The 25,668-nt window shown below is 48.8% G+C and overlaps 1 protein-coding gene across 1 annotated transcript in view; it reads right to left on the bottom strand.

Annotated features, from left to right (window-relative positions):
• Positions 1 to 25,668, bottom strand: part of shc3 (SHC (Src homology 2 domain containing) transforming protein 3) — a 279,288-nt gene that overhangs the window by 62,239 nt on the left and 191,381 nt on the right. The window contains exon 7 of the mRNA XM_038804769.1: positions 12,228 to 12,354. Coding sequence (XP_038660697.1) covers positions 12,228 to 12,354 — 127 coding nt within the window. The remainder of the gene's footprint in view (positions 1 to 12,227; positions 12,355 to 25,668) is intronic.

The following is a 25,668-nucleotide window of genomic DNA, read 5'->3' as shown; positions in this document are numbered from 1 at the left end:
ACTCCCGAGGATGTGGAGACGGAGGATGATTGCCTGCAGCAGCGGTCTCCGTTATCGCCCAGAGGACATTCGACCGCATCAAGCAGGGTATACAAACCCTTGCCATAACTGACACACAGGCCAGGATGGCCACCTGCACGGGGGAACCATTGGACATTGCAGGAACTACGATGACCCCTGTTGTATATGGATGCCAGGAGGGGCATTTCCCACTTATCGTGGTGCGAGGCCTTGGGCCCAGCCTGTTGGGTCGGGACTGGTTGCGCCATTTGCGGTTGCACTGGCAGCACATCCTCCAAACAGTTTCTGGAGGGTTGACTGAGGTGCTAGGACAATACCCAGATGTATTCCAGTCCGGTTTGGGGAAAATAAAAGGGGCTGTAGCCCGTATCCAAGTCGAACCAGGAGCCATGCCGTGCTATTTCCAGGCGCGCCCAGTGCCTTACGCCTTGCTCGAGAAGGTAGAAGGGGAGCTCACGCGTTTGGAGACTTTGGGTATCATCAGGCCCGTCCGTTTTGCTGACTGGGCAGCACCAATTGTACCTGTAAAGAAGCCAGATACCACAGTTCGCTTGTGCGGCGACTATAAACTTACAGTGAATACGGCTTCCCGACTCGACCGATACCCAATGCCCCGCATAGAGGATCTCTACGCGAAGCTTGCAGGCGGACTCTCGTTCACAAAATTAGACATGAGTCACGCCTACCTACAGTTGGAGCTGGACCCTACCTCCCGGTCATATGTAACGATTAATACACACCGGGGCCTGTATGAATATACACGTTTGCCTTTTAGAATATCCTCTGCCTGCGCTATTTTTCAACATGTTATGGAGGGCATTTTGAGAGGTTTACCGCGTGTTGCTGTCTACTTGGATGACGTTTGATCACAGGGACGTCGGAGCAGGAACATTTGGAAAATTTGGAGGCTGTCCTTAGACGTTTTTCGGAGGCTGGAGTCTGTTTACGTCGCACAAAGTGCGTTTTTCAGGCGAAGGAAGTAATCTACCTGGGTTATCGGGTGGACCGCGAAGGTTTGCACCCCGTTGCAGAGAAGGTGCGCGCGATTTAACAGGCCCCCGCCCCAACTGAGACTTCGCATCTACGTTCGTTTCTCGGCCTCGTAAACTATTACGGGAAGTTCCTCCCCAATCTGGCAACTACGCTGGCCCCGTTGCACCTTCTGCTAAAGAAGAATCACACCTGGGTTTGGGGTCAGCCGCAAGAAACCGCTTTCCGGCAGGTAAAACAACAATTGTTGTAGTCTGGGTTACTAACCCACTATGATCCTGGAAAGCCTTTGCTCGTCACATGTGATGCATCCCCGTATGGTATTGGGGCCGTCCTGTCCCACAAGATGGAGACCGGGGCCGAGCGGCCGATAGCTTTCGCCTCCCGCACATTGACTGCAGCGGAAAAAAAGTACGCGCAGATCGAGAAGGAGGGCCTGGCAGTGGTCTTTGCGGTGAAATGTTTCCACCAGTACGTATATGGCCGCCACTTCACTATCGTGACTGATCATAAGCCTCTGCTGGGACTTTTCAGCGAGGATAAGCCAATACCGCCCATTGCTTCTGCACGGATCCAGCGCTGGGCTTTGTTGCTCGCTGCATACGAGTATTCTCTGGAGCACAAACCAGGAACCCAGATAGGGAATGCCGACGCACTGAGCCGATTGCCTTTATCGACCGGCCTCATGTCGACCCCCACGACCGGTGAGGTGGTTGCAACCCTAAATTTTATGGACACCTTGCCTGTCACAACATCACAGATCCGTGAGTGGACTCAGACGGAGCCAGTCCTGTCAAAGGTTCGGCACATAGTCCTGTATGGTGGGCAGCATAGACAGCTCCCAGGCGAGTTGCGGGCATTTTCCTCCAAGCTGTCCGATTTTAGCGTGGAAGACAGCATCCTTTTGTGGGGGACGCGTGTGATTGTCCCGGAAAAAGGACAGGAGCTGATACTGAGAGACTTGCACAATGGGCATCCAGGTGTGACCAAAATGAAAATGTTGGCCCGGAGTTATGTCTGGTGGCCAGGCCTTGACACCGTCATTGAGAAGGTGGCCCAAAACTGCTCCATTTGCCAGGAGCATCAGAAGCTTCTGCCGGCCGTGCCCCTACATCACTGGGAATGGCTAGGGCGGCCTTGAGCACGCTTGCATGTGGATTTCGCCGGCCCTTTTCAAGGATCCATGTTCCTACTATTAATCGACGCCCAGTCTAAATGGCTAGAGGTGCATAAGATGGGAGGCACAACGTCCTGCGCAACAATCGAGAAGATGCGTTTGTCTTTCAGTACGCATGGCCTCCCCGAGGTGCTGGTCACAGACAACGGCACTCCGTTCACAAGTGAGGAGTTTGCGAGGTTCATGAAGATGAACGGCATACGCCATATCCGCACTGCCCCTTACCACCCGGCTTCAAATGGGTTGGCGGAGCGCGCATTGCAGACATTCAAACGAGGCCGAAAGAAGCGGTCTTCCGGGTCGATGGACACGAGACTGGCTCGGTTTTTGTTTTCATATATGACCACCCCCCATGCGGTGACTGGGTAGCTCCCGCAGAACTCCTAATGGGCCAGAGACTTCGCACCCGCCTTAGCATGGTTTTCCCGGACATTGGCGCAAAAGTACGCTGCACACAAGAACGGCAGGGACATTGTTTTTCTCGGCATCGGCCGATTCGGCAGTTTACGCCCGGTGACCCAGTGTTCGTTCGGAATTTTGCTGGTGGTGCCCAGTGGGTCCCTAGCGTAATCTTTAGCCAAACGGGCCCTATCTCTTACCAGGTGCAAGCCCAGGGTCATCTCCAGTGCAAACATGTAGACCATGTTCGGTCCAGAAGACTCTCCCTTCCAAAGATTACCCGCCCCAGGAGCTCATTTCTACAGCCACAGAGACCAGAAACAATGGAAAGTATTCCTCACAATCTTCCTCTGGTGCCTCACTCAAAGCCTGCGCAGGTCGTGACAGAACCGCGTGGAGATAAAGACGCCGGGATGACGGAGGCAGCAGACTCTGACTCCGAGACTGAGACACAAGACACCTCAGAGGGGGAATCCTCGGGCCCACGGGCCGTGGATGTACAACCGTTGCGCCGTTCATCACGGAAACGCTGGACTCCATTTCGTTACACGCTGCCCGATCCAGCGCCTCGTGCAAATGGGGTCCGGCCTGCGGCAAAACGAGTCCAACACCCTCCTTCGCCAGGGTCTTCGGTGGATTCCTTGGACTTTGGGGGGGGGGAGGTATGTTATAACCTGCCTGCTTACCATTGGCTGGGGACTAATCACAATCCCACAATCCTATGGGAGTATGAGCTTCCCCAATGAGGGGGGCGGAGAAATCATTAGCAGACTCCCTGCATAAATAGAGCTGGCCAGTTCGGAACCAGCAGAGAAAGAGGAGTGAGCAGCAAGGGAAGTTGCTTGTAAATAAATGTTATTTCTTTGTATTCTGAAAACTCGTGCTGGATTCTTCGTGGCCCTCACAAAAGAATCATTTAGGCGCGGGCCTAGCCCCTCAATGTGAGGCCTTGGCCCCTAAAGGTGCAGAGAATTCCGCACTTTTGGGGCAGCCCGATGCCGGAGTAGTTCACGCTACTCCGACACGCCGGGACCCCCCGCCCCGCCAGGTAGGGGAGATTCCCGTCCCTTGTCTCAAAACCTCTTCCAGGTTTGCTCGGTTTTCTTTTTCCGTGGCTCCTGTGATTAGTACTTCAGCGAAGTGTACTGCCACATTAGGTATCCCTTGGAGAATGTTCTCCATCATGCATTGAAAATTGGTGCATGCTGATGAGATTCCGAAGCGCATGCATGTATATTTGTATAAACACTAATGGGTGTTAATCCTGGGTGACTCGGCTAATTCTAGCAGAAGGCATAGCTCATATCTAGTTTGGAGAAGGTTTGATCTCCCTGCCAGTTTGGCGTATAGGTCTTCTATGCGTGGTGTGGGGTACTGATCTAAATATGAGGTTTTATTAACAGTTTATAGTTCCCGCAAATGCAGACCAACATGGCGGGCTTGAGGATAGAGACTATTGGTGCAGCCCACTCTGCAAACTGCAATGGTCATATTAGCCCAAATTCTCTAACTACTTGTGTTTGGTCTCTACTTGGGTAAATAAAGCTGACCGTACCCTGAAAAATTTGGGTCAGGCGTTGTGGTCCACATAAATCTTTGCCCGTGCTCCATTGATTCTACTAAGGCCTTCCTGCAATACCTCAGTTTTTTTGCCAATGACCGCATATAGTCCATTGGGTCCTAGATTAAAAATTGTAGCCAGTCTGAACCAATCCTCTGGAGCCACAAGGCTGGGTCCTGTTCTTAGTACAACTATAAACGGGAGTCAGGCCATCTACTGCCCATCGGTAACTGATTATAGTGCCCCCTATAATCTTCAAAGGTTCCCTTTGCATTCGGCCATCCTGGCCCAGGTGTCTCAAGGGCCAATAATTGTTTTTCGATCACGACATTATTGCTCCCACACGCTAACCAGTCGCGTAGCATCTCAGTCAGGGATGGGCCAAATTACAGTATTTGGCCACCTTCCTTAGGCTAACTTGGAATTCTGTCACAGGTTCCCCAAGGGGCATTCTCGCCCCCCCCCCCCCCCCCCCCCCCCATGTTGAAACAGTAACACTGGAGGAGAATTACGGATGGCTTTCTGAACATCAGGACTCCACCTCCCTCTGCCTCAGGAAGGCAGACAGCATTGTCAGAGACCCCTCCCACGCAGACTTTGCCCCCTTCTAGACCCTTCCATCAGGCAGAAGATACAGAAGTCTGAAGACTCGCACATCCAGACATAGGAACAGCTTTTTCCCCACAGCTACAAGACTCCTCAACGACTCTCCCTCAGACTGATCTGTTCCCTGTAAGAATACTATTCACGATGCCCTATGTTGCTTTTGCTCACGTATTTGCTGTGACCAATCTGTAACCAATCACTATTTGTTGATGTACTATTTGTCAATGTACTCTGTCGATTATTCTTTTTGTCTATTATGTATGTACTTGGTCACAAAAAAATACTTTTCTCTGTACTTCGGTACATGTAACAATAAATCAATCAATCAATGCTGTCAAAAGAGTTACTTTGTGTCTTTCATCTCCTATGCTGATGGTGCAGAAGAAGTAGCACATATATTCGTCATACTCATCATATAATCATAGAATCCCTACAGTGTAGAAGGCAGCCATTCGGCCCATCGACTCGGCACTGACCCCCTGAAAGAGCACTGCAACCTTGTAGCCACACTTAACCCACACATCCTTGAACACTAAGGGGCAATTGAACATAGCCAATTCATCGAAACAGCTCATCATTTGGACAGTGAGAGGAATCCCACACAGACACAGGGAGAATGTGCAACCTCCACATAGACTCCATCCAAGGCTGGAATTAAACCCGGGCCCCTGGTGCCATAAGGCAGCAGTGCTAACCACTCTGCCACCTTGCCACCCCACTGAGGACAATTCTCCACATCTGCATCATAAAGTTTGAGCTTCCCAAACAAGGGCACTGCTGGGGTTTTCTTTTTGCTTTGTTTCTTACTAGTTTCTCACTAAACATTTCACTGTGTATTTCCATCAGCTGAGACCCCTGCATCAAAACTAATGTGGAATCTCGCCCTGCAGAAATCAGTCACACAAAGTGAAGAGGCAACTTCATCATCTGTCCATTTGCTTCCACTTCCACCATAATGCATCCTTTTAATGGTACAACCGCTTCAGTGTACTTCCTCAGGATCACATTTGACGGTTTTAAAGGCAGGTGCTTCAACTTTTGATGATAAAATGCCTCAGGTATTAACGATACCGCTGCACCCATATCGACTTCCATTTTAATTTCATGACCTTCAGGTTTTGAAGTGCCCAAAAGCTTTGTTGAGCAGCCCGCATTGATAAAATGCGTAACTTTAGCTCTTGTAGTCGCTCAGTTCTGCTGTCTTTGGAGTGACCTTGAGCTTCATCCATTAATTTGTACACGTGACTCAGTTGTTTAACTGTATTTTTCTTCTTGCATTTTCTTGGTATAGGAGAGGTTTTCTGAGCCCAACATGTCTTGGCAATGTGGCCCTTCTTGCCATAGTTCTTGCATGTATTTGAATTACTCCAGAATTCCCCTACTGAGTGTCCAACATATGTACAATGGTGACATGGTTGCACCTTTGCAGCTTTGATCATGGATCCAGCCCCTATCTGTGAAACATCTCTCTTTGCAAGCTCCATAGATGTGGCAACTTTCACAAAAGCGTTTCGAGTTGAATCACTTACAAGAAGCAACTTCACCGAATAGCTTCACTGTGGAGTCCACAACCAGCCTGTCACAAAAGAGTATCGTCAAATGTTGCACTAAATTCATAATATCTAGCTAATCTTCTGAAAGAAGCTACAAACTGGAAAATAGTTTCACCATCTTACTGACTACGGCGGTAGACCCAAAACCTTTCTTCAATCAATAGTGGTTCAGGAGAGAAACGTCCCTCCAAGATTACTCATCTCCTGGTTTTGCTGGGTCAGTAAGATTCTGTAGCAGCTGAAAGGATTAACAGCCAGCTGAGCTGAGAAATGTTATAAATTTTAGGTCCTCTGTTGTCTGATTATCTATTAAAAATAATTGGAATCTTTCTTGATATGAATTCAATGTTTCATAATCCTCGTCAAATGTGTCCATGGAGCCTGCTTTTCCTGATATTTTTTGGCCCGACTCCTAGGGTCTACACTTTCTCCCTTCTGACCGTGTTGGAAAATATGGCACAAACAATCCCTTGAACAAGAAATGAGGGAACCTTTCCCTTTGGCCCGGGTAGTCGCCCATGCAGAGTCGGCAGACTTCGACATCCCCGTTCGCTGCAGCTCATATTGCTTTGGCACGGGCGCAGTCCCTGCAGCCCAGACCCCACTCACTTCAACGCAAAATCGTCTTCTCCAACTGTTGGTTTTCTTACTCACAGTTGCTGTCAAATAATTTGTTCAATCTTCACATCAGCGCTTCGCACAATGTTTGTGTATGTGAGAGTCCGGTGCCGAGAATATTCCGTTGCTCCCGGTGACGTCCCACAATTAGTCAATGAAAATCTTCTTCCAGCGATATTTCTGCTGCAATTCTCTTTGCCAGTTTTCTCTCCTGTTATATTTCTTTGTTGCCGCAAAGAGAAAAGGTACGGAGGTGCCCACACTCTGGATTCTTGTAAAACACGATGAGGGGTTTATTGAGAGATGTTACTCATACAATCAGGATGGTGATCTACTCAAAGTCCGTGCAAACATTCTGCTGACATCACTACACATCACATGATGAGTAAGCAGCAGGAATGTATTCTCAGATACACAACAGGTTGTAAGGTATGATTTGATGAGAATCATTATCTCAGAGTAGTCTGTGGGACAGTTTGCAAAATTTTGATACAAGTCCTCAGATGTTAGTGAGAAGGGTTTTGGATCCACAATTGGGCATGTTGTGTCTTGGTCATTTCCAGTGCTTAGGTTGATGATAAGTGATCCATCAGGTTTTATTCTTTATCATCTTTTCTGTAGTGGTTAGATACAACCGAATGGCTTGCTGGGCCACTTCAGAGTCAACCAAATTGCCGTATATGTGGAGTCACATGTAGGCCAGACTGGGTAAGGATGGCAGATGTCATTCCCTAAAGTACATTGGTGAACTAAACATAAGTATAAGTATAAAGAAGTTGTACCACAATTATATAGGATTTTCTTCCCCCTCTGCAGCATGTTCTGCAGCAGCAGATGGCGGCTTGCCAATGGCCGGTGGCGGGACCTTCTCCTACTGTTGTCAACGGGGTTTATCGTTGAACGCACCCCTTGCCACATGTGCCATTGGCAGGACCCCCAGTGTCAACGGCCAGAAAATCCTGCACATAGGCTGTGATGTGATTACAGCTAGATTAATGTGCATAGTTTTGGTCTCTTGACTTAAGGAAGGGTACATTTGCCTTGAGGAATGCAACAAGCACAATAGACTAATTTCTGGGATGGGAGAGTAATGTATTTATATTGCCATAAATACTTTAATCACAGAAAATGGTTCATCTTCAAGATCTAAGGGCAGACTGGAAGAATTTTAAGACATTGGGCTGGATTCTCCGATTGGGAGACTAAGTGCTGATGCCAGCTGAGCAGTATGGACGTTCATGACCAAATATTTGGTGTGAAACCTTCACCAATTCCGGTACTGGTGAGGGGTTAGCACCGGCGCCAACTGAAACTCTCGTAGACCATGCCGAAAATGGCTGGAGAATGACCGGTCCTGGGCCGCGCATGCACACGGCTGATGACCTCCACTGGTCACGCCGTACAACATCGCGCCGGCTGTGTGCAACCCCAACCCGCTAACCGCCACAGCCCACCCCCATGACACCCCCAACAAGTCCCCCCAGCCCTAGCAGAAGCCCCCCTATCCAGCCAGCAGCATGGATAACAGCCGAGTGTGGCGGCGTTTGACACAGTCCGCAGCCGGCACGCTGGGTTCCCGCACGATTGGGACCACAAGTGGCCCGCGCCGTTGGGAACTCAGCCCATCGGGGATGGAGTATCGCGGGTGGGCCAGCCAATGACACGCCAATGCCATTGACTTGGCGTGTGCCGCGCGTCACGATCATGTGGCGAAGGGTGCGTTCAACGAGAAACCCCGTTGACAAAAGCTGGTTTTGACTTTGCTTTGTGGGAAAAGAGAAGAATATCTGTTTGGATAAAAAACATACCAGCGTCTGAAGCTCCAGACCCAGTCCCAAAGCAAAGTGAATGGAGGTTGCTCCAAAATTGCTTAACTGGAAGTTTTCCTCAAGTCCGCCTAAAAGGCAGTGCAAGAGTCATTGATTGTATCACAGACCAGTGCTGAGAAACCAACTGTAAAACCCAGACACCATTTCAAGGACTCCACCATCAATCCTATTGTTTTGATCCATGGACTTTTAACCTTTTTGGCAGAACTTCTGTTTTATTTTATTTTATGGTTGTTTGTGTGAGAGTTAGGCTATTTAGAAAGAGTGATTATTATATTTTCATATTTCATACTGTACGTAAATCAACTTTGCCTTTCTACTTGACATGTCTTGTTTATTGAAGAAACCTGGGCAATGAGTGGTCAACAGAATAACCAAGAAAATACATACTTGGCTGTATAGCTATCTGGAAAATGAATTTAAATATGTGTTGTGACCCATGGAGTAGCAGAAATAGAGACAGTGCTCTTGGGCATATGAGTATGAAGTGTCTGCAGAATGACAAAGAAAAATTGCTGAACAATGTATTTCCCAGCCGGAGAAATCAATAAAACGCTGATTCAGAAGCTCCTCATTGCTACCTTATCAGCTGATGATGGCAGGAACTATACCTTACAAATCTCAATCTACAGTGCCCAAAGTGCCTTACCATTGAAGAAGCCAGAAATGTGGAACTGCAGTGCCACAGGTCTGCATTCCAATGTTGTTAATGAGGTCAGTCAGGAGTTGGTGAGCAGAGCAGAAAGTCACAAAAGAGGTGCAAGTGGTGTCAGCCCAACTTCCTTCTCAGAAAAATATCCTGTACCTTTCTCCATAATTTATGCACCAAAAACAACAAGGAACGTTACCCCCAAAAGACAAAGAAATACCAAACCATATATTTTGACTATGGCAAAGAGTATCCTTTGGGAAGATTTAATAAAACACTAAATCAATGGAAGGTTTAGTCTCTGCCAATGTAGCTAAACTATTTTGAATTAGGTGGGTTAGTCAGACATGTAAGATATATACGCACGTCGAACTAGGTTAACTATCAGAATAGCTGTTTATTCACAAAGGGTGATTGACCTTGGGAATAAATTGCCAGCTTGAGCAGCAAATGCAAACTCATGGCAAATGTTCAAAAGGGAGCTGAATGCATTTCTGGCCTTGGCTGATACCGCAGCATGTTAAATAATAGATGAGTTATTGGATAATATATTTCATGGTCACTGGAGTCACCAGGCACTTTCTTTGATCACCTTCAGAAGAGAAAGAAAAGTTTCCCAGATTTTTTTCAGAATTGGCCGAGGTTATCTGACTGCTGGTGAATGGGGGTCACCTGCACCATGACCTCATGGGACAGGCTTGATGGACTGACTTTTCCTGCCAGTAATTTTTCTACGTTTGCATGTAGGATAGGTAGAAAGGAGTAAAATTAAACTTAAAATGTAGTTTTAAAAAGACCAGAGAATGAGAAAGAGCATGATTTTGCGTTTTTGGTCGGGACCCCAACCGTCGTCTGATGGGTGACTTCAACTTGAAATGTTAACTCTGATTCTCTTTCCAACAGATGCCACCTGACCTGCTGAATATTTCCAGCATTTCTTATTTTTATTTCAGGTTGCCAGTATCAGCAGTATTTTGCTTTCCTTACAAAAACTGCTGCATTTACAATCTCAGGTGTTCAGGCAAATGGCAGACATGAAAATATTTGAATATTGAAATTTATGATTTGCTGAAACGTGGAAAAAATTCCCCTCTTCAGCTACTGGTGGGTTTTCTACAAACCTCTCCGAGCAAATCCATTTCCATTATCACAAGGAATATTCGCAAATATCTGAAAAAGTTATCAAGCATCCACTTGATAGATAAGCAGCAAACCCATATAATCTCTCTCTCTCTACAGTTTAATGGAACAAAGGTGATCAACAAGTAAGGAATACAACATTGTTATTTATTTTCTTAGAATGTATTTAACAATGAGTAGAATAGAATTGTCTGGAATATTATTGAGCAACTCTAAGTAATGAGTTCCCTAGATTTAATCCTTAACATTTCGTACAAAAAACACGTTTTTCCAAAATGTTTAGGGGATTCAGTCTTGATTTTCAACCTTTGTTCAGCCTTAATTAACCGTCAAAAATTGGCTGAAATTCGGCTAAAATTGACGTAAAATCTGGAGCACCATCGCTGATTAAATATTCCTTTTACATTTATCATCATTATGTATAGAGTTATCATGTTAAAACGATAAGTAATAGAACCTTTAGTGCTGTATACAGTCTTAGAACAATGAAATTATTTAAATTAACATTAAACTGCAATCACAAAGTGATAGAAAGGAACGAGGAACCAGATGGTGCACTGGGGCATCTTTGGAACTTGGGTTGCAATCCAACCCTGATATGTTGAATCATTTCACTTGCTGCTAGCTTTCCACTGTAAAATGTGGTTGGACAATTTTGCTCCAATTCTTAGGCCAAAATCTTCCATTTTTGTTCATGGCTGGGATTTTCTGGTGCCGCTGAGATGGAATGGAGTTTTTGATGGGACGCCAAATTATCCATTCTCGCTCACAACGGGTCCTGCCGCAGATGAGACCGAAGACTCCAAGTGACCGTGTGCCTTTAGAACCAAACTGCACTGTCACTCAGAGAGGCTTCTGGATTGCTGCTGTGGGAAATAGAAAAAATATCTACAAAGTTCTCTTCTGAGGTTGGTGTCAAGTAATGGGGCAGCACGGTAGCACAAGTGATTAGCACTGTGATTTCATAGCATCAGGGTCCCAGGTTCGATTCCCTGCTGGGTCACTGTCTGTGCAGAGTCTGCACGTTCCCCCTGTGTCTGCGTGGATTTCCTCCGGGTACTCCGGTTTCCTCCCACAGTTCAAAGACGTGCAGGTTAGATGGATTGGCAATGATAAATTGCCCTTAGTGACCAAAAAAGGTTAGGAGGTGTTATTGGGTTACGGGGATAGGGTGGAAGTGAGGGCTTAACGGTTCGGTGCAGACTCGATAGGCCGAATGGCCTCCTTCTGCACTGTATGTTCTATGTTCTAATGTTGTTAGGATAGAGTTGATTCTTCCATACCTGACCTCAGAGTACTGGGTGATGACTATAGAGGGATCATTTTCAATTTTGGCGGGAATGAAAAACCAGTCGTATTGAATAAGTTGCTCATAGAACCCATTTGATTGGACAGCTTCATCTAAGTTAAAAATGATCTCCTTAGTGCCTGAAATAGAAAGAGTTCCATTCCCTAGGATTAGAATTAATTTCCTGTAGTGTGACTCTGAATGTTTATTCTCCCAATTTGGTTTAATTGCTCTTCAGTAACTATTATTCCAGTCTTGTGACCTTCCATGCAAAATATAAATCATTGCTTCTGTTTTACAACCTGGACATTTTTAAAGGTGCTAAAAATACAATTGCTTTTAAAATATCTTGCATGAATGAATAATAAAATAATTGGCAATGCTATCAGTACTCACCTATTATGAATACTAGGTATGTTAGTTGGGCACTGTAGATATTGCTTGAATCGGAGTTCAAAAGCTTGGCCTATGGTACTGATAACATCTTGAGCCAGCCCGTCACAGCATTCCAATATATGGCATGCTTTAAAAACATTAAATAACAGCTGTCATTTTTCAGCATATGTGACTTTTCTTGAAACAACTTTAGCAGTCAAATCAAATATAACGTTCATTCATCTGTTACAATTATGGACTACTGCAGGTAATGTTCCCAAGTATCAAATTCATAGAAGCAGATTCACCGTGATTCATTGCACACCAATGCAATGTTGGCATTGCATCACTACATAATTAATTAGAGAATATATAAGCCAAAAAAACCCAGACCAGGCTGCATTTATAATGAAGATAGCGCCACACAAGTACACAGTCAAACTAATAATGATTTTGTAATGATTTTGTTTTGTTCTAGAAAATTGCAGTAGTTTGACAACAATTTTTCCTGAAACTTGACAAATATTGTCATAGTAGTCTCAAGAGAATAGTTGAACAAGGGAAAGCTACTTAAAAATTCAGGTACCCTGTTTCAGGCTAGGCTCTGCTGTAAGGTGCAAAGGCTTTTTATGCTGCGATGAATGCAACATTGAGTTCTCTTCATTATACCTCCAAGTTAACATGAAATTACTTATTTCTAAACACCATGGGCGGAATTCTCCGACCCCAACGGGTCAGAGAATCGCTGGGGGGCAGAATTCTCCAGCGCCGGTTTTCGGGCGGGGTTCACTCCGCGCCGGTCGGGGGTCGTTGGCAGCGGCCCCCCCAGGCAATCCGGGCCCTGATGGGCTGAGCAGCCATCCGTTTTCGGCCAGTCCCGCCGGCGTGAAATGGACATAGTGCCACATGGCAGGACCTTGCTGGTAGGCCTTCTACTGGCGTCTTCGGGGGGTGGGGGGGGGGGGGGGGGGATCCAGCCCCGGGGCGGGGGCCATGGTGCCTGGCCCACAGGCGGGGCCCACCGATCTGTGGGTGGGCATGTGCCGTGGGGGCACTCCTTCCTTTCTCGACGGCCTCTGTAGGGCTCCGCCATGGCCGGCGCGGAGAAGAAACCCCCTGCGCATGTGCAAGAACACACCAGCAGTTCTGCGCTTGTGCCAGAACACGCCGGTGGTTCTGCGCATGCGTGGGACCACGGCAACCCTTCGGCACCATTTGGCGCTGCGCCAACCCCTCCGTCGCCTGACTAGGATTCCGCAACTTCCGGGTGGCCCGACGTCGGAGTGGTTCGCGCCATTCTTGGCGCTGGCATTGGACCATCCGGCCAATTGCGGGAGAATCCCGCCCCATAATTCCAATGATCCCATGCAGTAAAGGACTATTATAGAAATTCTATCTGTGGCTCTGGCCCCACCAATACCTTCTACTGGTGTTTGGGGCCATTTCTACAATAGGAGCAGAAGCTAGCGCTAATACCAGCTTAAAAGTGGAAGCTGATGTAGCATGGCCATCAAAATCTCAGAGCAGCACATTTTGAAGAGAAGGTGCTACAGGCCAGTTGGGTTAAATTAATAAAGCGCTCACAGGTTCTTCAGAGAAATACCAATGCAGGTCATCCCCAAATGGAACCATTTGTTCCAGGTTGGAGCCTGCTTTTGCCAGAATGATACCTTTGCCTGCTTTTTCCTTATGGCAATGTGTCTGGCAGGTTTCCTGGGGGATCCCAGATGGCATTCTCAGTCACACCCCACAACTTCAGCTGGGCATGTGGAAGCAGAGAAATGTTTAGACCCCTATCGGAATCTGCCACTGCTGGATCAATGGGACAGAAAGCTGATGGAAACTATTTCTGGTCCAGCTAGTCCCTCCATTGTCCCTTCTTGCAATTGCATTCCAAGGATTGAAATTCTGTTTTTGGTCCAAAGAGCTTTCAGAAGTGTACAATTTTAACGATGCACTATACTTTCACAGAAAACAATTATTTTAACCCAGGGGTATGAAGTGGAGAAATACCAGAAAAGTCAATCTGCAGGTTGATGTATTCTAATATAATTTATGCTATCAAAATGTTTTCATGAATGGAATGCCCTACAATTTGTAGAATGGCCACTTATTTAGAACCTTTGGTTGTTGATTGATGGGTGTTCATGTTGATGAAGATACTTGGGGCTGTGAATCCCTCAATTGCCTCCTATGGGCAACGCGATGAGCTCCTGGTCATTATTGGCAGCATATATCTGTGCCAGGAATTGGAGGATGAAATACAGGAGGCTTACTATCAGAATCAGGAATTGTTGCGTCTGTAGCTGTCAAAGACACTAAGCAGAGTTTTGGCAGAACATAGAACATAGAACAGTACAGCACAGAACAGGCCCTTCGGCCCTCGATGTTGTGCCGAGCAATGATCACCCTACTCAACCCACATATCCACCCTATACCCGTAACCCAACAACCCTCCCCCCCCCTCAACCTTACTTTTTTAGGACACTATGGGCAATTTAGCATGGCCAATCCACCTAACCCGCACATCTTTGGACTGTGAGAGGAAACCAGAGCACCCGGAGGAAACCCACGCACACACGGGGAGGACGTGCAGACTCCGCACAGACAGTGACCCAGCTGGGAATCGAACCTGGGACCCTGGAGCTGTGAAGCATTTATGCTAACCACCATGCTACCGTGCTGCAAGGTGGGCTTGGTGGTTGGATAAGCCAGGTGACGTTCTGGCAAAGTAAATGGTCTGTGTAGTCAGAAACACAGCTCAAGTCAGCTGTGAACATTTTGGTTCAGGTGAAAACAGAGGCTGGAGAAGAAGATTGAGTCAGGAACAAAAGAACAGAGTTTGCGCAATGAGCCAAAGATGATGGCTATTATATTCCCAATATTCAATTTAGCGACCCGCTCTCAAACCTGAGGCCACAGTCATGGATTAAAGGACAGCAGTGATCCCACTTTCCTATATGCTTCGGGGACTTGGACAACAAGGGCGATGCGGTGGCACAGTGGCTAGCGCTGCTGCCCATTAGCGCCAGGGACCCTGGTTCGCTTCCAGTCTTGGGTGACTGTCTGTGTGGTTTACACATTCTTCTATGTCCGTGTGGGTTTCCTCCAGGTGCTCCAGTTTCCTCACACAGTCCCAAAATGTAAAGTTAGGTAGATTAGCAATGCTAAATTGCCCATAGTGCAGGTTAGGTGGGGTTATGGGGATAGGGAGGGAGTGTAGGTCGAGGTGGAGTCCTCTTTTGGAGGGTCTGTGCAGACTCGATGGGCTGAATGGCCTCCAAATGGCCTCCTTCTTCCCTGTAGGGATTCCATGGAGCCTAGAGTAGGCACCTCAAAGCACTGGAGAGACATCAACAGTACATACATAGAATTTACAGTGCGGAAGGAGACCATTCGGCCCATCGAGTCCACACCAGCTCTTGGAAAGTACTTTGCAAGCTTCTCCAAATCTTGTGGAAAGAAAGTGGTACAACAGCAACATCGTCTCAAAGCCAGCATGCCAGGCATCAAGGTGCTAATAATTGAAAACCAACTTTGTTGGATAGGACATGCTATTCATATGCTTGACACTAGATTCCTGCAGCAACTGTGTTACTCAGAGCTCTGTCATGGCTGGTGACTCCCAGGAGGCAGTAAAATACTTTAGGGACATCCTCACAGCATCTCTGAGGAGATCAAATATCCATGCCAACTCATGAGAATCCCTAGTCTCTGACCAACCAAAATAGGGAAGGTTTCTTTGGAAAGCGACCAAATGTATCTAGAGACTTTGTTAGGAACATGCAGAGGTGAAGTCAAGGCATTGGAGAGGGTGCACAAACTTCAAAAAACATATCTTCTGGTCCTTCAAGTACTACCTGCCACATGTGGTAAAATCTGAAGATCATGCATTGGATTTATCAGTCATCTCTGAACCCATCGAACTGGAGTGGGGGCAAGTCAATCTCAATCTTGAGGCAGTATCTGAGCAGTAGATTCCCAACGTTCAGTTGGGGGAAGTTACAGCTCATTCAAGCCTTGGGGTTGCAATTTTAAATGAGCAGACTTTGGGCATGTGGTTAGCAGTGTGGGTTAGAAATTTAGGGCATGATCTACCGTTGCGTCCCACTGGAATTGGGATAAGACACGGCCCGTAGATCCTGGAAGAGGCCTTTCCTGGAATTGCCAACAGTTGTTACGCCTCGCGAGGTCTAACCAAACTTCGCAATCTGGATCACACCCACAATGGGCAAGATCCAGACTTAAATAGCTAAGTGAGCTTAAAAATCCAATTAACTATGTCTAATTTGGATCGAACGGCCACCTCGGCCTCACTGCGGAAACCCCAGGGAGGCACCCTTTAGCACTGGTTCCCACAAATGAGGACCAGGCGGAACAGCACCTGGGAGGTTCTCCCAGGCGATAGGAAGCCTCCAGGTGGTTGGCCTCTGGGCAGGGTGGCACCTTGGCACTGCTGGTCCGACCTGGGCACCTTAGCATTGCCAGCCTGGTACCCTGGCAGTGCCACCTGGATACCACCCTGGTAGTGCCAGCCACCTGGGTGTCACCCTGGCAATGCCAGGATGCCCAATTGCCACTGTCAGGCAGGCAAGGGCATTGCCAGGGTACCAGGCTGGCATTTTGCCCATGCCAGGATTGGGCCCAGGGATGCCTGCCCATGTGCGCTGGGGTGAAGTGTGTCCGAGGATCCCCTGATGGGTGAATCGGGGCATTCGGGGGTCCAGGGGTCAAGTGGAGGAACATGGCGCCCTGATCTCTTCCTGCACTGAGGAGCTCCGCTTGTCAGTGTCTTGTAGTGGTGGGGACGACGCCGCTAATCCCGCCCAGAATGGACGCTGATTTATTTTTGATTAAATCATGCCCATACACACTGCTCCAGAAATTATCTATTTTAATTCTCAAACCTTATTTAAGTAACACAGGCTGACATCCCACCCAATCCAACAGGCAGTTGGTGGGAAGTGGTGAAATCTTCTCTCTGCCGCTTTAAACTGCTTTTCAACAGTGGTATAGATCTTCCAATTCTCAGTCCTTGTTAACTGAAGTCAGGTTTGGTGCAAGGACTCAAAAGAAGCTGTTGATTGGCGTTGAGCCTGGGGACCTCTCAGATTGGAAGAGTCCAAAGGAAACAAGCAAAAAGAAAATGAAGTACTGAAAGGACGCTTATCAGTAGGTCCTTATTGACAGCAAGAAGTCATTGAGCTGGTGACTGGTTCTGCAGCTGTTAGGCACCTTCACCTGAACCTACATTAATTTCCAGCCCCATTTCCCAGCAGAAAGCCTTGTCAAAAGATTGTCCTGGGATTGGGGTTTTAAAGCCATGCAAATGAACTGGACAATGAAATTTAAGCATTCTGGGGCTTGGAAAGACATTTTGGGCATGCTGTGCATTTTCAGCACAGCAACAGGTGAGGAGAAATATGAGGGCCTATGGATAGAAAATGCAGCACCATAACACACGGACTTTGGCACTACAGAAATGAGGAAAAAAAGTGGTGGGGTTTCACTCCCAATGACCCTCACTGATCACCGTGTTTTCAAGGGTGATAACACAGAGATCCTTGTGACGGAAGCATACAGCGATGACAACAGGCTTTCTGGCAAGCCACCATTTTGTTGTGCATGCCCATCAACTTTCCCTTCTTGTGAATACTGCCCCATCGACGTCTTCATCCGAGTCAACTGCAGCAGAACTTGTCTGTGATTCGCCTTCCAGGGAACTCACACATGCACTGCTGTTTTCCCTGGCCTGGTTATAGCCCACTCATGTCTGGTGACTCACTATGTGCTGATTCCCAACACTATACTAACCTCTAAAGCACACATTGCTTATATTTGAGCTGATGGCTACAAGTTTCAGATCATGAAACAATGTTTTACATCAGATGTCCCCTGTTGCTCCCACCTTCATTGTGTGACTGCATTAGCTGGCCAGGTGGCAGTCATTGGGTATCAGAAGGCATTCATGCAAAAGTGAAGAGTTGGGGTGAGTGAAGGGATGTGTGATGGAAATGAAGAGGTCTGTGGTCACAGCATATTTAACTTGCACTTCATGACAGATAGCAGGATGAGGGTGAGGTGTATTTGAGAAGGGGCATAAAGCAGGTGTATACCATCATCCTGAATGTTCCTGGAGTTGCTGGATGCATGGACTGTCATTACCAGGCCTATAACAGAGGGCTAGTTTAGCTCAGTGGGCTAGACAGCTGGTTTGTGATGCAGAACAAGACCAACGGTGCGGGTTCAATTCCTGTACCAGCTGAGAATTCTGAATTCTCCCTCTGTGTACCCACAGTAACTTCATTGCAGTGTTAATGTTAGCCTACTTGTGACAATATGAAATGAAAAAAATGAAAATCGCTTATTGTCACGAGTAGGCTTCAACGAAGTTACTGTGAAAAGCCCCTAGTCGCCACATTCCGGCGCCTGTCCGGGGAGGCTGGTACGGGAATCGAACCGTGCTGCTGGCTTGCTTGGTCTGCTTTAAAAGCCAGCGATTTAGCCCAGTGAGCTAAACCAGCCCCTTATTTATTTTATTTTAATGTGGTACATTGTCTCTTCCAAAGGCTTCAGGAGATGACAGTGAGCCTGTACCCACTGGATCACCCCAGGGGCGCGATTCTCCGCTCCCCACACCGGGTGGGAGAATCGCGGGAGGGCCGGGCAACTCACGACACGCCGCCCTGGCGCCCCCCCGCGATTCTCCCACCACCCGCTCGGAAGAATCGCCGCTCGCCGTTTTTCACGGTGACCGGCGATTCTCCGACCCGGATGGGCCAAGCGGCCTGCCGTTCCTGACTAGTTCACAACGGCGGCAACCACACCTGGTCACTGCCATCGTGAACATGGCGCCAAACGCTGGTTTGACGCTTGTGGGGGGCGGAGAGGGGAGTGAGCACCATGGCCGTGCTCGGGAGGGGACTGGCCCACGATCGGTACCCACCGATCGTCAGGCTGGTGACTCAAAGGGCCGCACTCTTCCCCCCCGCCGCCCCGCAAGATCAAGCCGCCACGTCTTGCGGGGCAGCGGAGGGGAAGACGGCAACCACGCATGCGCGGGTTTGAGCCGTCAGCCGTCGTGATGTCAGCCGCGCATGCGCGGGTTGGAGTCGGCCAACCTGCGCATGCGCGGCTGAAGTCACTTAGGCGCACTGGCCGCGTCATTCTTGGCGCGCTGCCTTGCGCAAGCGTAAAGGCCCGGCGGCCGAGAGTTACGGAGGGCCGCTCCTAGCACCCCGGGTGGGGGTGAAGAAGGTGAGTGGAGCGGCCTCCGAGGCCGTCATGGAACTCGGCCGAGTTCACGACGGTCTTCCCGATTTTTCCCGGGAGCGGAGAATTCCGCGCTATGTTTATATGAGACCGTATCCGAGAAAAGAAAGAATGTCAACAATCTGTATAGGTAATGTGCCTGAGAGAGCTGAATACTGAAAGTATGTGGAAGCTCTGAGACATGGGTGGTGAAGCCAGCAGTACTGGTAGGTATGTGAGAATGATGTGGAGCATATGAATGTTTGGCATGAGTCCTGATTGCTGATGGGAGAGCGATGAGTGTGTGGTGCATTGAGCAGTGAGAGAGCTTCATGGTGCATTGGGTAGAAGATGTCATTTGTAAATGTATTCACTGACATTTACCATCCGTGTGGGTTGAACCTTTACTGCCACTGCAGCCAGGTCCCCAGGACCAGACTCCAGGAACTGACTTCCGTGGCTACCTGCTCCCATTCCTTTCAGAAGCCTTGAAGGCCTCTATTCCAACTGTGGAACCATCGGGCGTGATTCTCCGGAAAACCTTCTAAGTGTGGTAGCGAGCGGGAATTGCCTCAAGCTTCCCTGCACTCGGCCCAGCAAGGCTGGCAACGCTATTCAACATTAATTGGCCCACTTAACGAGGCATCACGGGCTTCTCACACCAAATGTTGACTCTCCACCTGATTCGTCGGGATCGCACTCGCCAGCCCCCCGCAAACAAGATCGAGCAGCACTTAAGCTGCACTTGCTCAGCCAACCTCAGCCAGCTCACAATAATGGTGCCAAGTGAGTAGACACCAGCGCTCTGCCGTCCCCCCCCTACCCCTGCCAAGGGAGCATCCACCCCCACCCAATCCCCCATCCATAATCGGTGGGATAGGGCCAGGACTGCCGGAGGGGTGCCGGACTTGAGAATCCTCACCTTCTTTGAGGAGCGGGCCCTGGAGGTGACTGGGGTAAATGAGGCTGGCGGACACCGCAGAGGTGAGAAACCACCAGGCTCCACCCGCAAGATCTGTCAAACTTGAGTAGTGATTGACTTACTGACCCATCACTCCCACAGGCCACGGGCGAAATTCACCGAAGACCTTCGTGACGCCCTTGCCCGGTGGGCAAAAACGGCGCTGGTGACTCCGGCGTTGGGGCCCGCTTATCAGCCCTAAATCTCCCGTCCCGAAAGGGCCAGCAACGGAGTGACGCTGTACGCGTCAGTTTCACCCACTGCGGAAGTGGCGCGTCGGTTGACGTCGGGCGACATCATCAACGCCGCCCGGCGTTGGAGGGGGGTAGGGGTGGGGGGGTGGGGGGGAGGGGGGCAGGGGTGGGGGGTAGGGGTAGGGGGGGTAGGGGTGGGGGGGGTGGGGGGGGTAGGGGTGGGGGAGGGTAGGGGTGGGGGTAGAGGTAGGGATAGGGGGTAGGGGTAGGGGGGTAGGGGTAGGGGCAGCGGCACGCAGAGGGGGGGAGCCGATGGTGCGTTGGCCCCGGGCATCCATTGGATGGGGGCATCAGCAGATCTTCCTCAAGGCTCCCCTTCCTCCCAGCTGCCTTGTCTTTGTTTGAGAGAGAGAGAGAGAGAGAGAGAGGGAGATTGTGGGGACAGACAGAGAGAGAGAGACAGAGAGAGGGAGTCCCGTCCGTCCTCTGGCTGAGAGCAGGGTTTTGGTGAGTATATTGCAATCTGCCTAAACCCATGCACTGGCACAGATTAACAGTGCGGTTTAGGTTCTGTGTTTACCCCAGGTGTGGGGGCGGGGAAAAGAAGGAGGGTTTGGCATTCCTCAGGGGCACTGCATTGAACCACCCCCACCCCCCTCCCAAATCATCCTCCATCTAACCTCATCCACGTGGAGGGGAGTGGGTGATCTTCTATAATGCACCAATATAATTGTTCTTACGTTTGGGTCTGGGCATCAGGTACTAGCTAGTTGCTTTGGGAGGCATCACATCAGAGCCCCTGTCCACCCACCCCCCACCCCCCAGGCCCGCACGTTTCTCCTTCCTGGAGTTTCCAGCCGGAGATGTCTTTGAGTTTGTCCACACCAGGTTTTAATAAAAGTTAAACGGTCTCTGACCAAATTTATTTTGTGCAGTTATCCATGTCACAAGGAAACACGTTTGTCGGTGTAACTGCCTGAAGGATTTTGCTGTCCCTTGGCCCCAGTGAGAGCGTTGTGAAATGCATTCAAAAGTGTGGCATCGGAGGAACTATAATGACACAATGCAAGACTGACCTTGCTTTAAGACGAGTGCTATTGCCATGCACATAAAGTGGGGGGTGGGGGGGGGGGGGGGGGGGGGGGGGGGTGCTACTTGAGTCTTTGGGGCATACAATCAGGATTTGCCCTGGGCATCACCAGACCTCTGCACGCCACTGGGTGGGGGTGGTTCAATGCAGTGCCCCTGAGGAATGCCAAACCCTCCCTCTTTTCCCCGCCCCCACACCTGGGGTAAACACAGAACCTAAACCGCACTGTAAATCTGTGCCAGTGCACAGGGGGATCAAATAGCTCTGGAACAAAGGGCAGGATGAAGAGAATGTGTGAGAGAGAGAGGAGAAAGGGGGAGGGAGGAGAAAGAGGCCCAGGGGGTGGGGAGGCAGAATTAATCCAAATTCCTGCTTATTTCCTCAGACTCTTCAAAAGGTTGTTTCTCCCCAGGATTAGAAAAGGTGCCTTTATAATTCACAGCGCAGAACCCTTTCTGCGCTGTGAAATATAAAGGCAGAACCCAGAAACTTTGCCAAAAGTTTTTCCCTCTCTCTCCGCGCATTTTTCCTGTTGTTGTGAAACTGACCTGAAATCGCAGAGGCTGAAGCAGAAATAGACAAATCCAGACACATCTCCCACCCCGGGATCCCAGGATTTCCCTCTGCATTCTAACCAGGCAATATTCCTGGGTTTAGGCAGATTGCAATATACTCACCAAAGCCCTGCTCTCAGCCAGAGAATGGACGGGGCTCCCTCTCTCTGTCTCTCTCTCTCTGTCTGTCCCCACAATCTCCCTCTCTCTCAAACAAAGACAAGGCAGCTGGGAGGAAGGGGAGCCTTGAGGAAGATCTGCTGATGCCCCCATCCAATGGATGCTCGGGGCCAACGCACCGTCGCCCCCCCCCCCCTCTGCACGCCGCTGCCCCCTACCCCTACCCCCCTACCTCTACCCGTACCCCTACCCACCTACCCCCCCTACCCCTACCCCCGTACCTCTACCCCCACCCCCCCACCCCTACCCCCCCACCCCTCCCACCCCTACCCCCCTGCCCCCCCACCCCTACCCCCCTGCCCCCCCACCCCTACCCCCCCCCCGCACTCGATGTAGGTAACTGAACGGCGTCAACCATCATCAATGGTTGACGCCCTTGTAAACCTACTTTGATTTTCGCCGACGTGACCCGTGGCCACGTCGGCGGGACTTCGGCCCATCCGGGCCGGTGAATAAAAAAGCTTAAAAAAACAATGGCATCCCGCCAGCGCCAGCCGTTCTCCGAGGCGGGCGGCGGGATTTGAAGAACGCCGTTTTATGGCAGGTGGGAGAATTTTTAACATGGCGGGAGCGGCAATATCGGCGCCGCCGGCCGATTCTCCGACCCTGCGTGGGGTTGGAGAATTTCGCCCCACATATCCATTCTCCTGCAGGTCTCCCATCCTGGGCGGCACCCTCTCCTGGAGGTGGGTTGCTTGGAGGTGGGTTACTTGCTGCTAGATTCCAGCCTCTGACCTGCTCTTGTAGTCACAGTATTTATGTGGATAGTCCAGTTAGTTTCTGATCAATGGTAACCTATAGGATCTTGACAGTGGGGGATTCAGCAATTGTAATGCCATTATATGTCAAGGGGCGATGATTAGATTCACTCTTGTTGGAAATGGTCATTACCCGCCTCCTAACTGCCAAAGGCCTATCCACAATCTACAAGCCACAAGTTAGGAGTGTGATGGAATACTCTTCACTTGCCTGGATTAGTGGGACTCCAGCAATATTCAAGAAGCTCGACATCATCCAAGACAAAGCAGCCCATTTGCTAGATGGAGGAGCTGAGGATTGTTAGGCCCAGGACGCTACACTGAGGAACTCTTGCTGTGATGTCCTGGAACTAAGATTATTGACCTCCAACTCCAACCAATGGGGAGTTTATCCCCTGATTTCCATTGACTCCAGTTTTCCAAGGGCTCCTTGATGCCACACCTGGTCAAATACTTCTTTGATGTCAAGGACAGTCACTCTCACCTCACTTCTGGAATATTTTGTCCACATTTGAACCAAGGGTGTAATGAGGTCAGGAGTTGAGTGGCTGTGGTGGAACCCAAATTGAACATCAGTACTAAGCAAGTGCTGCTTAATATCACTGCAGATGACCCATTCCATCAATTTACTGATGATCGAGAGTAGACTGCTAAGGCAGTAATTGGCTTAGCTGGAGATGCCCTGCATTGTGCACAGGGCATATATGGACAATTTTTCACATTTCCGGGTAAATGCCAGCATGGTAGCTGTACTGGAACAGCTTGGCACAGCTAGTTTTGGAGCACAAATCCTCAGTACTATTGCTGGAATATTACCAGGACCCATTGCCTTTCTGGTATCTAGTGCCTTCAGTCATTTCTTGATATCATGTGGAGTGAATCCAATTGACTGGAGACTGGCATCTGTGATGATGGGGTCCTCCAGAGGAGGCAGAGATGGATCATTCACTCAGCTCTTCTGGCTGAAGATTGTTGCAAATATTTCAGGCTTATCATTTGCACTGAAATGCTAGGTTCTCCCTCTCATCATCATTGAGGATAGGGATATTTGTGGAACCTCCTGCTCTAGTAAATTATTTAATTGTCCCCCACCATTCACATAGATGTGACAGGACTGCAGGGCGTAGATCCGATCCCTTGTTTGTGGAATTGCTTTGCTCTGTCTATTACTTGCTGCTTGTGCTGTTTGGTATGCAAGTGTTCCTGTGTTGTAGCTTCACCAGGTTGATGCCTCATTTTTCTGCACGCCCGATGTTGCTCCTGGCATGCTCTTCTGCACTCTTCATTGAACCCTGGCTTGGTGGTAATGGTAGAGTGGGGGATATGCTAGACTATGAACTTACTGTTATGGGCCAGGGTTTAGAGAACACCAAAGTATATCATGGAGTTCACCTGACCTACAACTTTTAATAGATTTTGGTTATGAGGAGCACAAGGGCGCACATTCCAGGTGTTATGCAATAGGGATCTTAAGTATTTTTGAACAAAATAATGTTTATTCTATGATTCAAGTTTTATAAACACACAGTAAACATCTTATCAACTACCAACACAAATACCCCCCAAAGATTCAGTACTCTATAGGTAACCCTAGTAACTTTCCTAACAACATCCATAAGCCAAACACCCTTTTCATACAAAACCATAGGTTTGAATTCCTTACAGAAAACAGGAAGTTTGAAGTTATCAAGTGGTGTGGAGACATTCTTTAGCATGCAGAGAGCGAGAGAGACCAAAAATATTCCTTCTTTGTTCGAATGCAGCTCCCAACTGAAAACGCAACCAAAAAGCTCAGAGCCACAAAGCAGCTTCCAGCTCAAAACGAAAGTAAAAGACAGAATCACAGCCCAGCTCCACCCACACAATGACATCACTGCAGCCATTTGATGAAACTCACTTTTCTTAAAGGGACCCTCACATGACATTACAGATTGGGGTTGAACACAATTCTGATGGCCCACAGTGTCTCATAATTGCCCAGCTTGATTTTTGAGATCTGTTCAAAATCTGTCTCATTTAGTATGGTGGTAATGCCACACATGATGGAAGTTATCCTCAATGCGAAGACTGGACTTTGTTGCCATTGGACTTTGTCCAGTGGTCACACCTATGGATACTGTCATGGATACATCTGCAATAAGCAGATTTCCTGAGTTTGAGGTCAAGAATGCTTTTCCTCTTGTTGGTTCCCTCACCGCTTACCTCAGATCCAGTCCAACAGCTATATCATTTACGACTGAGCTAGTTCAGTCTGTACTGGTGCTACTGAGCCACTCTTGCCGATGGCTATTGAAATTCCCCACCCAGAGTACATATTGCACCCATGCCACTCTTAATGCTTCCTCCAAGTGATGCTCAACATGGAGGAGTACTGATTCATCATCTGAGGAAAGACGGTACACGGTAATCAGCAGGAGGTTTCCTTGCCTATGTTTGACCTGATGCCATGAGACGTCATCAGGTTTGGAGTCGAT

Source organism: Scyliorhinus canicula, chromosome 8 (assembly GCF_902713615.1).
Source record: "Scyliorhinus canicula chromosome 8, sScyCan1.1, whole genome shotgun sequence".
NCBI classification, from domain to species: Eukaryota; Metazoa; Chordata; class Chondrichthyes; order Carcharhiniformes; family Scyliorhinidae; genus Scyliorhinus; species Scyliorhinus canicula.
This window is presented reverse-complemented; position numbering and strand designations above follow the sequence as displayed.